Genomic DNA, 13,278 nt, shown 5'->3' with positions numbered 1-13,278 from the left:
ACTTCCACAGATGGGAGAAGACTAAGGAGATATGATAATTTTTAATCTCTTGGTTAATTAATTAATTACCTAAACACAGTGTAGGATCCTGGATTAGATCCTGGACCAGACAAAAGGCATTTGGGAAAACGGATAAAATCTGAATAAGACCTGTGTAGCTTACTCAATAGCATAGCGGCAGTGTTAGTTTCCTGGTTTCCATCATTGTACTGTGGTTATTTATGTAAGACGGTAACATTAGAGGAAGTCAGAGGAAGGGTATACGGAAATTTTCTGTACTGTTTTTGTAACTTTTATGTAAATCTAAAATTATTTCAAAATAAAAAGTTGAAAAATTGAGGGAGAGGGAGATGAATTAAATTCTATATACTGGGGGAGAAAAAAAAATCTCCAATATTTTTTCTGGAGAAAAAAAAATCCTCCAGATTTCAAGGACCATATCAGTCATTTCCATCCCTCAATGTGGTCACTTCCACCTTTATAATCTGTGTATAAATGTGGGATGCCTTTCAGCATGGGGAAGGGTCGTTGGCGGTTGGTGGTGTACGGAACTCGGAGAAACGCCACTCAGTGGTCTACAGCAGCCGCTCACTAAGCAGACGTGCCAAGTAGTATTTCAGGCGAAGGCGATACAGTGATGAGCAAGGTAAATAGATCCCCTGGCCTCCTGGAATTTCCAGTCTTAGTAATACGGAAGATAAAAGTCAGAATTTTTTGTCTCTATTTTTTTTGCAAAAACTGGAAGATGGACTTCTCAGAATGAAAGGCTGCGGGGGCATGGGGACTTGTGTCGAAAAGCAACTTGTTACAAAAATTGGAGAAAGTAAGGCCGTGGTGTGTCCGCGTGCTGTTGACGCAGAGATGCAGACCATTCAATCCACGCTTAAGGGGCTGAAGAACAACTGGATCCCACGAGTGAAAAATCACTAGAAAGTGGTGAGGGTGACGGACTGAAAGGAAAGAGTGAAGGGCAGGAGGGGAAGAAATGAGAACCGCTGCAGTCAGCTTACAATATGATTTAGGCGACAAGCATCACTGCAAAACAAACAAACAAAAACAAGCAAGTTGGAGGAGTAAGGGCTCCTCCGCCGAGCTGAGATGCGTTTCAGGGGTGTGTGAACAGGACCGAGAACAAGACTGGGGATGGGAGACGCGCAGAGCAAAAACACCAAATTGGGGACTGCGGAAAACAGGAACGGGGCACAGACGTTTCCAAGGAGACTAATCACCTACGAGCTTCGGAAACCAGGGGGAAGGAGAGCGTGGGAAGCGAGCGCGCCGGGGCGGGGCGGGGCGGGGCGGGCACCGCTGCGTGCGCGCCCCGCACCCTGCGGGCTGCGGGCCCCCGGGTGCTAGGTGGACGCAGAGTGGGGGGGCGGGAAGGTTGCGGGGTGGAGGCTGTGTGAGCGTGCACGATGTTTGGTGATGTCATTGCAACTCCGCGAGCGGTGAAATTTAACACCGGCCGGATCTGCCTGGCTCCGGGTCTTCCAGGGGAAGCCGCCGGCTGCAGTCCACGTTGAGCGCCCGCAGCCGCCACCGGCCCCCTAGCACCCGCAGCGGTTCTCCAAGTGGGTGTGTGCGCTTGCCTGACAAACGTTCCGGAGCGGGTACTTTCCAAGGACTTCCCCGCCCCCCTTCATCTCCTCCCCTCCCCCCATCCCTTTCTCCTCCCAGGCCCGAAGCAGAGGGCTCCACTGGAGCCACACAGTCGCCTTTGAACCGCAAGTGAACTCCGGGCTGCGCTCGCGGCCGAGCTCCCGCTGCTGCCGGCGCCCCGCCGCCCGCCCGTGAGCGCCCTCCCCGCCCGCCTCCCCGGAGCGCTGCGCCCCGCTCGCCCGTGCCCAGCCAGGGAGCTAGGGAGTCTGGCTGTCCACCCTTCGGGGGCTACTTCTCTCCCTCCCCATCTCCTCCTTTGGGGGGGGGGGGTGTCGTTGCGGTTCTGGAGCTCCGTTTTCATGTGATTTTGTTTTCCTTTTCCATGGACAGTACCTGCACCCTTAGCAGAACGGAGTTGGCTTCTGTTTTCCGTTAGCGCTTCGCTGCACGGACAAATGCATACAAATGCATTTAGGAGCCCACAGGACAAGGCGTGGAAAGGTCTCCCACACGGCAGAAACGTAAGTAGCGCACCCGCAGGGGCGGGGGTCGCACCGGCCTCTCTCGCCACCCCCGGGATCCGCGGAGCCGGCTGGAGCCGGCGCTCCCGCTTCTTGGCACTGTCGGAAGCTGGGAGCCGCCAGCAGCCGTGGCATCCTCCTCTTGTCTCAGTTTCTAAAACACCGTGTTCGAAAGGAAGCTTCCCGCCAGCGGGTCTCCTCGACAGTTCATGTTAAAAAGATCCCGCGGTTCCGGAGGGAGAGCTCGTTGGCGCGGGTCCCGACGCGGGCGGCCCCGGCTCCCGCGGCCCCGGAGCTGGGCTCGGACGCCCGCCCGGCTGCAGCTCCCGCCGCCCTCGCGCCCGGCTCCCCGTCTCCTCCCTCGGGGCCCTGGCTGCGGTCCTGCCCGCCCGCGGGGCTCCTCCGGGCGCCCAGCCTGGGGATTGCTGGGGCCCTGGCGGTTCCCTGGGCTCGGCGCGCGCTGCTGGGAGAGCGGGGCACGGGCCGGGGCAGGGCTGCGGGATGGGGGGAGAGGGTGCCCGCGGAATGTCGAGCGTCAGGGTGCCGCTAGACCCGCGGGACTCAGGGGCGGTCTCCTCCCGCCCTTAAGAGGCCAGCAAGCGCGCTGCCCATCTGGGGCCCGGCTGCTGCGGGATCGCTGGCTTCTTTCAGGGGAAGGGGCCGGGCGCGGGGGGCGGGGCGGGACTGCTCCCCACTGGGAGTGTTCGCGGGGACCCTGACTGCCACCCACCTCCTCTTCGGGCTCAGTGCCTGCTCTCCCCCCCCCCCCCCCGGGAAAAGAGCGTCGATGGGGAGCAGGGTGCATGGCCTTGGCTGGCGGCCCCGGTCCCTCTGGAAGAGGTCGGGGGGTTATGCGAGTTTGTTTCTGGCCGGGGGCGGAAGGGATGAAAGCCGCGGGCGGCCCTCCGCCTGGAGGCTGCTCCTCGGAGTGTCGGTGCGGAGAGGGCAGGGGGCGGGACTGCTGGTGGCCGCCGCGGGCCGGCGGAGGCGGGGTGCGGCGAAAGCCCGCCTCGCGGCCGTGTTTGTATGAACATGTGCTCCCCAGCGGCGTGCGGCGAGCCTGGCTGCGGCCGCGCGCCGTCCTCTGACCCCCGGGAGCCCGGCCGTGCGGCTTCCAGGCCGAGGGGACGCGCCTCCCCGGGCGACCGCGGAGCCCCGTTCGTGCGGCGAGGTGCTTGGGAGACCCGGGCCGAGAAGGGGTCAGGCCCTTCCCGCAGCCTTCCCCGGAGAGGCTCACGCGGTGGCACGGGCTTCCCAGGCGTGTTTCCCACCACTTTTCTAAACACAGCCCCTCTGCTTAGATCCGCTGGGAAACCAAGGCTGGGGGCGGGGGGCCTGCGGACCCCGCGGAACTGGGCGCATCTTCGCGCTGGTGCGGGCCCCTGGGCCGGGGGTGGGGAATGAGGCTCGGGCTCCCGCAGGTCCCGCCCCGCCGGGCGCGCAGCGCTGGGGAGGCCCTCCACCTCGAGCTTCCCTGCCCACCCCGCGCCCTTCTCGCCCTCCCGGCCAGCTCCCCCTCCCCGAGGGCTTTCCCTGGCCATTGAGCAAGGCCTCCTCGCTGACTAATATTCCCCTTGGTAGTTGTGACCAACCTTGTGGATTAAAGCAGATCTTCTGCTCCTGGCCTCTGTCTTGTCTGGTTTACACTTCCCTTCCAGACGCTCCCAGAAAAGGCCCTGCATAAATTCTTGGGCAGTTTGGGGTTTGTAAATTGGGTCCAGATGATTGGGGGGAGGGAGGCAGAGAAACCAAACAGAATGGATTACACCGAGGAACTTCTCAGGAAAAAATTAGACTACGTGGAATGGGAAAAGAGCCCTTGTGAAGAGCCGTCGGGGTGGGCACCGACCCCCCCTGCCCTCCCGGAGGGCCTCTCTGTCAGGGGTCTCCAGCCTCTCTGACATGCAGTGTGCCCCACTACAGTAGCCAGTGGGGGTGGGCTGTACGGAATTAAGGGTGACTCAAGGTTACATGAGATTGCAGCCCCTCACAGCTCCAGCCACACGCATGCACGTGGGGAAACACTGTTACGGATTGAGCTGAGAAAATTGTTTCTTGAAAATACCCAATTTCCATAAAGAATTTACAGTTATTCAGTTTTGGGGAAAAAGCACACCCCCCCCCCCCAAAAAAAAAAGATACCAACCCTATACGATGGGGACTTGGGAGAAGCAGCTGCTAAGCTGATGATAATGGCAGGTCCCTGAATTAAACCTTAAGAGTCCCTAATGAAATCTCTGAGACTTTAATTTTTCACCATCCTTTTTGTGGTGATATTTTGCAAGAGCAGGGGCAGTATTTTAAATATACAATTCTGATTAGTCACCCCCAGAACACTGACAGTTTAAACCGGGTCCCTAAAGGCATTTTATTACATGGGGTTGCTTTCACATGGGTTACTTAATGTGAATTGTGGAATTAATAAAAGTAAATTAAAACCAAAAGCCAGTGTTAAATACATCGATTTAATATATTATTGGAAAGTCTCCCAGGCAGGCTGTTATACTTAAAGGGTTTCTGTAACCAAAGGAGGGGGGGTAGGGGAGATGTAAAGATCTATTTCCTAGCTGGCATGAAATTCTATTTTTTTAAATTGCTTGATTATATTTGTGTTCTAGTAAATGTTTAAAATAAACTGATGTCTCAGGGAGAGGAATTATAATTTATGGAAAATGATTTTGAATATTGTTTAGACATTCTACTTGGTAGTCTGTGAATTTACAGGGGAAAAAAATAAATTTTATTACAGGAATTAGAATAGTTCTGCGTTTCCTTGCCATGCTTTTTAACTATGACTTATTTGTAATTCTGAATGAGAAGACCATTTCATTTTCATTCTTCTAAGAGGTTATCATTATTATGCCATTCATTCATTCATTCATTCATTCATTCATTCATTCATTCATTCAACAAATGTTTACTGAACTCCAATTGTGTGCTCAGAATGGTTCTAGGCAGAAGGGATACAATGGTTGAGCAAGACAAACACAATTGGGCTGCCCTCCCAATGTGTCCATTTTAGTATAAGAAACAGAAGATGAAACAACTGAGTTTAACAAAATGAAATACGGGTATATACAGGAGGACACCAAGAAGCCCTAGGTAGGTGGGAAGGATAGGGAGGGATAATACTGGAAGTAATGGCTGACCAGAGGAAATGAAATCTACACTGAGACCTAAGTGGAACTTTCCAGACAGAGAATAGTAAATGGCTCAAAGGTGAGAGAGCATAGTGTATTTGAGACCCTGAAAGAAATGAAGTTGTTTGGAGCACACATTGTAGGGACCTGGATCTGGAGAGAAACTAAGAGGATATATAAAAGGCCTTTACACCCAGGTTACATTCTTAGATAAATAGAGGTCAGGATGACCTGACTTCTTGATCTTGGGATCAGTGTGCAGGTAGAAGACGCCGGAGAAGTTATATATTTGTTGAAACTCAGTTCCACCTGATAGATTTACTGACTGATTTAGTCATTTGCTTAAAAATCTTTATTTAGCCCTGGCCAGTGTGGCTCAGTTGGCTGAGCATCATCCTGTGCACTGAAAGGTTGCTGGTTCCATTCCTGGTCAGGGTGCAGGCAGGAGGCAGCCAATCATTGTCTCTCTCACATTGATGTTTCTCTCTCTCTCTCCCCTTTCCTTTGTCTCTAAAAAAGACACACCTCAATAAAAACATATTTTAAAAAATAAAAATCTTTATTTAACAGTAGTGTGTGCCAGGAATTTTGCTAGGCTAGGTAGCAATCGGTTTAACAATCTCTCAGTTATTTTGAGGACATACTAATTTAGATGTAGTTTTTTTTTGTTTGTTTTCTTTTGCTTGCTACTGACCGGACTCTAGGCATTCTGATTACTTGAAGTCCTTAAGCATTTATCTCTCTTGTACTCATGAACTGCCTGCATGCTTGGAATTTAACCAGAAGTTCTAGTATGCTTCATACTGGATTAGTTACACAAATACCTATTGAATTGAATTGATAGTCCAAGAAATTTATTGTATATATGTTAGTGACACTTTATTCAACTTCATCCCCAACTGTTGGGAAGAGAACTGTATTTCAGTTATTTTGGGAACAGAGGACAGAAATTTTACTATTTCTGGATCTTAGCAGCTAGTAAAGAACAAAATCTGTAAAGCTGTCATGACTTAGAGAAGTTTTTGGCTTGTAAACCTAGTGTGATGGAAATTGTTGAAATTATTGATGTACATCACATGTGTGTGTTTTTCAGATTAGTTCACCCTTTCCAATTGGTTTAAATGAAAATCGCCAACTCATAAAATAAAAGTTTCCTATTCATAAGATTTCAAAAGTCCTTCTTACTATTATAAATTGACTATGTAGGAATGAGCATCAGTAGCTGGAAGATATATATCACAATACCTGAGGGTCTCATGGGTGCCCTAAACAAAATGATGCCTAGGATTCCCTAAAGCAACTTAAGACCCTTCAGATAAATAGAAAGTTTAATAGCTCAAGAATTATTTAGGGAAGATGCCTTGGATGGATATTAGTCCCTTAAATATTCTGATTATGGTCTTTAGATATCTGTTTCTTGCCTGATCCCCTTCTAGGCCTCCTCCCTCACATGTCTGGTTATGTTTTGACTATGGCTTATCTCAAACTGAAAACATGGTTAACAGACCAGACACACAGAGTATTTTATATTTTGTTAGATACCCTCAGATATTAACATCATCGGTTATATTTTCTGAACTTTTATTGAATGTTTGTTACCATATTATTGACTTCTTTTAGACCTGATCTGATTTTTGTTAAAAGTCTTGAGTATTTGTACTTCTATTACTTTATATTAGTGACACACGTACCAGATGTACAAAAAAGTGAGCAAAACAGACATGCTTTGACTATTTGGAAAAAGTTATATTTAATACACTAACTAGACTTTTTGTTAGAGTAATCTAAATATATGAACAAATCAGAAAACTTAGACTGTTTTAGTTTACTTAAGAGTATTGGCCAGAACTGTAGCAGACCTTTCCATATTTGTGGTTAAATAACATGACCTTTATCCATAATTTGTAGACCATCTTGCTCTATAATTTGATCTTTGCTCTCTAATGTACTCTATACTAATAGGGTCTCACCATATACCTGAATTTTAAGGTTTATATCTAGAATGTAAAATATAAAATGTATATTATGTCATCACATAATGGTTGAGTCAGCTAAGATTCAGAAACTTGACATGACCTCCCCAGGGTCACACAGTGAATTATAAATAAAAGCAGGATTAGTTTTTTCACTCCCAGTCTAGTGTTATTTTCTTATTAGCTATGGTTTTCCCCTCAAAACTTAATATAGTTATAGTTTTAATTTATTAACATACTATATGCACAGCACAACAGGAGCACAGAGCACCCCGTGCTGTCCTTGACAAGTCTGTCACTACCATTAATGTGGAAATGTAACGTTTTCTCCTTATTAAGTAAATGTGATATCATGGGGGGAGGTGGGCAAAACCAAACAAATAAACAAGCCTAGCCCAACTGGATATTTCCCAGAAAGCTTGAATTCATTAGATATCCATTTTATACAGTGATGGAGTTTGGCTCCTTATCAAATTGATTATGTCATCTAAGCTTGATGTCTTCTCTGTGTTCCCACTTAAGAGATGAGAAAATTAAAATGAAAAAAGAGAGAAGACGACGACCTCCACTTTCCCTGCCATAGTAAATTTTTAAAAATCATCTTTTTCTTCTTTCTCTTTTTGGATATCCAGCTAGAAGTGCACATATTTTACTTTACTTTCCCAAGAGTTAAAATAATTAGGTCTATAGGGAAAAATTGAATTCCTCAGTCACTGGGAGATGAAAATGATACTCCTTTCCTGTTTAAAAATATTTATTAAGTGTCAGTGTCATGTAAGAAATGGATAAAAGGTGAAGACCTGTTGCTTGCTCAGATATTTACTTATTAATCACAAAAGCTACAACATAGATGGGCTGTAATAAAGTTACAGCTGAAGCATGGAGAGTGCAGAGATGAGAGAAAGAGGGAGTTCCCTTTAGGGATGATGGGACATTTCTTGGAGCAGGTGTTTAAATCAGGCTTTGATGATACCTAACATCCTGACAGGTGGGGACTAAGAGGCCATTTCAGGGACTTACAAGGCCTGTCCTGGGCATAGAGAATAATGTGGAATGGCTGGAACTTTGGGGGTGTCAGGTGTAGCAGGGTCCATATTGCTAAAACAAGGAGGTTGGAGCTGAATGATAAGGGCCGTGAACACCTGGTGAGGTACTTGACTTTTCCTGTTCTCCCTTACTTGGCTATTCGTTTTCAGGATAATCAGAAAAAGAGAAATAAAATCTCTTTTTCACAGTCATCGATCTCCACCTCTCCATTAGTTACCAGCTTTAGTACAGAGGTACACTTAACATAAGGAATGGTCCAACTGATCTGTCATAATCCCCTAAAATCATCTCAGGTTTTCCTGCCTCACTCCAGGAATGGACTTGTTAACGTGTCTGGAAAGAACTGCGTTTTCTGTTTTTCTTCCCTGAAGTCACTGGGGGAGCCTCTGGGTTGGCTGCCTGGGGAAGTGAGGGTGCTGGTTGTTGTAGTCTTCATCAGCTAGCTTGGTTCCTAGCCAGACTACCTTGGGCAGGTGAGACTTCTTCCTTTCACATTCCATTTTCTACTAAAACAGTGTAATTTTTCAGTCACAATAATCCTGAGCCACTATAGCCTCACTGATGTACATCATGCCAGTTATTTGTTGAAACTATAAATTTGAAAGGAAGAGAACCTCCTTTTACTCAAACTCTAGATCATATTGGGATCCATCTAGAGAACAGTGCTACTCAATTTTGTTTGCACATTGGAATCACCTGGGAAATGTTTAAAAATCCCTGTGCCACAGACAAATTAAAATCAGAATCTCTTGGCGTGAGGGTAGGGCGGACAGGACCCAAGTATTAGTAGTTGAGTGATTCTACTCTGATTCTACTGTGATGCTACTGTGCAAATAAGGTGAAAACATATCCAAAACGTGTAGGTCTTACATCATCTCTCCAGCATTATCTACTCCAGAAGAGTGGTCCTCAGAGTGTGATCCCCAGATCAGGAGCATTAACATTGCCTGGGAACTCATTCTAAATGCAAAGTCTTGAGCCCACCCCAGACCTAGTGAGTCAGAAGCTCTCAGGATGGGGCCCAGCAATCTTTAGCCCTCCAGGTGATTCCCATGTACACTAAAGTTTGAAAACCACCAATATAGCAGTAGAAAGGATTTTAAAAATAAAAAATAAAATCTTATTTGTGTTATTGTCATAAAATTGGATATGCGTGATTTAAGCAAAAATAATATTTATTTAAGTATATTATAAGAACAGTGTAACTATAAATAGCAAATGTTCTAAGTTGCTTTTCCTGGAGTTTGGTACACTCACAATCTATATTAGAATGACCCAGTTGAAATCATGCACATTCTGAGGATCCACTTCAAATTTATGAATCATCTTTGCGGCAAGGCCCAGAATCTGCTTTTTTCAGAAGCATCTCAGGTGGTTCTTTGCCAAACTAGCATTTGAGAAATATTGCTCTAAGTGGATGATGCCCTATCTGGAAATATTTTATAGGCTTCATTAAAATATATGGCTCAGCTGTTTGCCCATACCAGTTGAAATTCAAAACTCCATCTTATAAAAGCTATGTCTTGTGCTGAGTAGGACCACAGACTGTGCATTTTTCACTTACTAAAAAAGGATTAATACCATTTTAATACAAATGTTATTTCCTTTATATCAAGGAGAGTAGTATAATTTTTTATTGTTGGCTCACTTTGTAAAAGATCATCTTTCTTTGATTAGGATGTTCTTTATACTAGTTGGTAAAGATAAAAACTTATTATTGATAATAGACAATGTACCAATTACTACTTGTACACCAGGAACTTAATAAAAAGAAAATATTATTTTCAGGAGACTAATCATTCCTTGCTGAACTGTATTTTACAGACATGTCATTTGGGGAGTCCTTGGGTTAGAAAAAAAAGTAGCAAGAAGCCCAGCTGGGCGTAGCTCAGAGGTTGAGCATCAACCTAGGATCCCAGGCGATCAGGGTTCGACTCCCAGTCAGGGCACATGCCTGGGTTGCAGGCTAGGCAGCCGATCAATGAATCTCTCATCATTGATGTTTCTATCTCTCTCTCTCCCTCTCCTTTCCTCTCTCTGAAATCAATAAAGATATTTTTTTTAAAAAGTAGCAAGAATAAGGTAATAAAATATTATTGTCAGCATGCTCATTACTTTTTAAAATTATCTCTATGATTTTCACTTGGGAGGTAGGTAGAGCCAATTATGAAGACTACTGAACAAAATCTATCAAAAGTTTGGTTATATTAAAAAAATAAAAATATTTTTACTTAGCTAATCAATATAAATGAAGATTTTGATTTGCAGTGATTGAGTATTATGCTCACAATTACTACTAATCAAGATGTTCATGTCGACATCTCCATGCCATTGCTATTTTCAGAGGCAAAGAATCATGAATCTAGTATAAGTGATTTGAATATGATATTCAAATGGATTTTATATATAAATATTCATTTAAGCAAGTAACTGGTTCCATCAATCTATGGTTAAGTCACTGTAAGTTGTACTGTTTTGTGTTTCTATTACTTTATATAAATTGCATGTATAGTAATTTGACATAATATAATATAAAATAATAATAATGCCACCTATATTAGTTCACGTTTATTGAGTATGCTTCCTATGGGCCAGGTACTGTTTTGTGTGCTTCACATGAAGTTTTTCACTTAATCTTCAAAACACTTTATGAGATAGATTTAAAAGATGAAGAAACTGAGGCACAGAGCAATAAAAAGTATGCCCAAGTCACATAGTAAGTGGCAAAGCTAGAACTTCAATCCAGAGCCCTTGCTCTTAATTAATATGAATATTAAAATACTGCATTAATTAAAATAATAGCTTAATTGTTAATCTTGTACTGGAGCTCATTTTGCATTTTATATGCCTTATAGGTTGTAAATGTCCAACTAAGTTTTTCCCAATTACTCTTCTTTTCTTAGGAAACTGATTCTTCATTTTATTGTGCTATGTGTGGCAGGGGGTGCTGTTCATGCTCAAGAACAAGGTAAGGATGTCACCTTGATGCTTATTTGCATATAGAAAAATCCTGCTTTCAGATCTCAGAAGTACATGACTTTAAAGTCACCTTCACCTTAAATTCAACAGTAAATAAGAAAAAAATTCTACCCAGTACAACATAAGGATGAAGAAATCAATTTTGGGGGGAAATATGACCTTTAAGAAATTACTCAGATCTTCCATCTGTGAAATTGCTTACATTTTCAAGCAAACTCTATAAAAAGGAAGTTTTGTACAGTAGAAAGGCTTTGCTTCTAACTTCATTTTAAGTAGGAGTTCTTGGGGGTGGCAAACTGTGGCTCAATTACCTTTGCACTTCTTGAAACAATACAAGGACATACTAAATGTTCCATCTAGATTCACATCATTAGGAAACAAAATAAAATTTGCATACCAGTGAGTTTGGGATTTTATTTAATTCAAATAGAGAGGTTTGGAAAATAGTTCAATGTTTTGTTTTGGTTTTGGTTGCTAGCTAGTTGCTCTGGTAATATGGTGATAAGAGTTTCAGGAATCTATGTGTACCCTAATTTATTTATTAAACAACATTTTTAAAGTATCTTCCATTTGCTACATAAAATCCTAATTGCCAGTAATTGAAATATGAATAAGATAATATCTCTGGGCTCAAAGAGGAAAAACAAGTGACTTTGTCAAAGGTAAAAGAAAAAAGCAAAAAAAAAAGCACTACAGTCAGAGAGAAAAACCCTGAAACTGTGCTGGAGCTACAGACAGTGTCAACATGGCCCCCATTTCCCCCTCTTCTGCCTTTTATAGGCTGCGCTGACATAACCAACTTTTCAATTCAATGAGCCACTGGTTAATTTGATCAATCAACCAAATAACAGTAAGAAAAAGACAAGTAAACAAAGACAAATAAATAAAATATGTGTAGGTAGAGAGAAGCATAAAGGAAGGAGTGGTGGTTTTTCTCATTGACCACATTGAAAAGTGGACATAGATAAATACTCTGTCAAATAAAGATGATTTGAAATATGTCTTGAAAGGCATTTTATAATTCTCTTTTATGGAGAAAAGGTTAAATGAGCTCACATGTCACATGTAACTTCATTGCAAACCTGTTCTTGACCAAGTCATTTCTAATACTTTTGCTTCAAGTAGCCATGAAGAGGAGAGAAACTATACATCGTAATTTCTTGTTATTATTACTGTTCCCCTTTCTGAGAATTTATTATGTACCAGCCACTGTGGTAGTAGAACATGTGTGTTCTTCACCACTACCTCATTACAGGGTTTTTATAATTATGCCCAGGATAGAACTACTGAAACCAAGATTAAGAAGAATAAAAGTAACTACCCCAAGGGTTACAGGCTAATAAATAGAAGAACCAAGATATGAAATCAGGTATTTTGACTGCAATGTCTACAAATTCTTTAAAAATGAATCCTCTTGAGCCACAGAGAAGAAAGAGGAGGCTAATTGTCATTATTAATTATATATGTATATTTTGTGTCTTGCTCTTGCTGGTACTTTACATATATTATTCTAATAATGAAAAGAAACTGAGACTCAAAGAAGGGGCTTGCCCAGACTCATACAGCTAAATCTTGAATCTATGTCTGTCCATCTCTGACAACAACAACAAAACTCCACTACATATCCCCTTGCATCACAATTCCCATCAGTTGGTGTTATGAGTTTAATAATTTACAAAATGTATCATAATCAAAATATTAAAAACCCAGGCAAAGAAAGATATAAGGAAAACTGACTACTAGTGAGTTGATTAAAAAAAAAAAAATTCAGAACCAATGAAAGGAGTAAATGAAAGATACAATATCTTTCAACCTTAAGATTTTATTTATAGAATACAAAATGTGCTCTTTTATTTCAGGGTGAACATCATAGTTTGTAGTTTTTGTAATAACCGTATAATTTTATTGTGAGTTCTTAACAAACAGAAAAAAAATTCTAAAACTTCTTTGACTTTAGAAAATTGGATACTTTTGAGCATAAAAAAGAAATAAAATAGTAGTATGCTATCAGAAACTTAG

At 43.3% G+C, this 13,278-nt stretch overlaps 1 protein-coding gene across 1 annotated transcript in view; it reads left to right on the top strand.

Moving 5' to 3' along the window:
* The first annotated feature begins 1,373 nt into the window (after window positions 1-1,373).
* COL24A1 (collagen type XXIV alpha 1 chain) overlaps window positions 1,374-13,278 on the top strand; it is a 251,664-nt gene continuing 239,759 nt past the window's right edge. The window contains exons 1-4 of the mRNA XM_087820561.1: window positions 1,374-1,571; window positions 1,678-1,790; window positions 1,990-2,120; window positions 11,184-11,248. Of these exons, the coding sequence (XP_087676687.1) occupies window positions 2,065-2,120; window positions 11,184-11,248 (121 nt within the window). The 5' untranslated portion in view covers window positions 1,374-1,571; window positions 1,678-1,790; window positions 1,990-2,064. The remainder of the gene's footprint in view (window positions 1,572-1,677; window positions 1,791-1,989; window positions 2,121-11,183; window positions 11,249-13,278) is intronic.

This window comes from Miniopterus natalensis, chromosome 9, assembly GCF_054644295.1.
Source record: "Miniopterus natalensis isolate mMinNat1 chromosome 9, mMinNat1.hap1, whole genome shotgun sequence".
Lineage (NCBI taxonomy): Eukaryota > Metazoa > Chordata > Mammalia > Chiroptera > Miniopteridae > Miniopterus > Miniopterus natalensis.
Note: the sequence above shows the minus strand (reverse complement) of the source record. Positions and strands in the feature narration are given on the sequence as shown.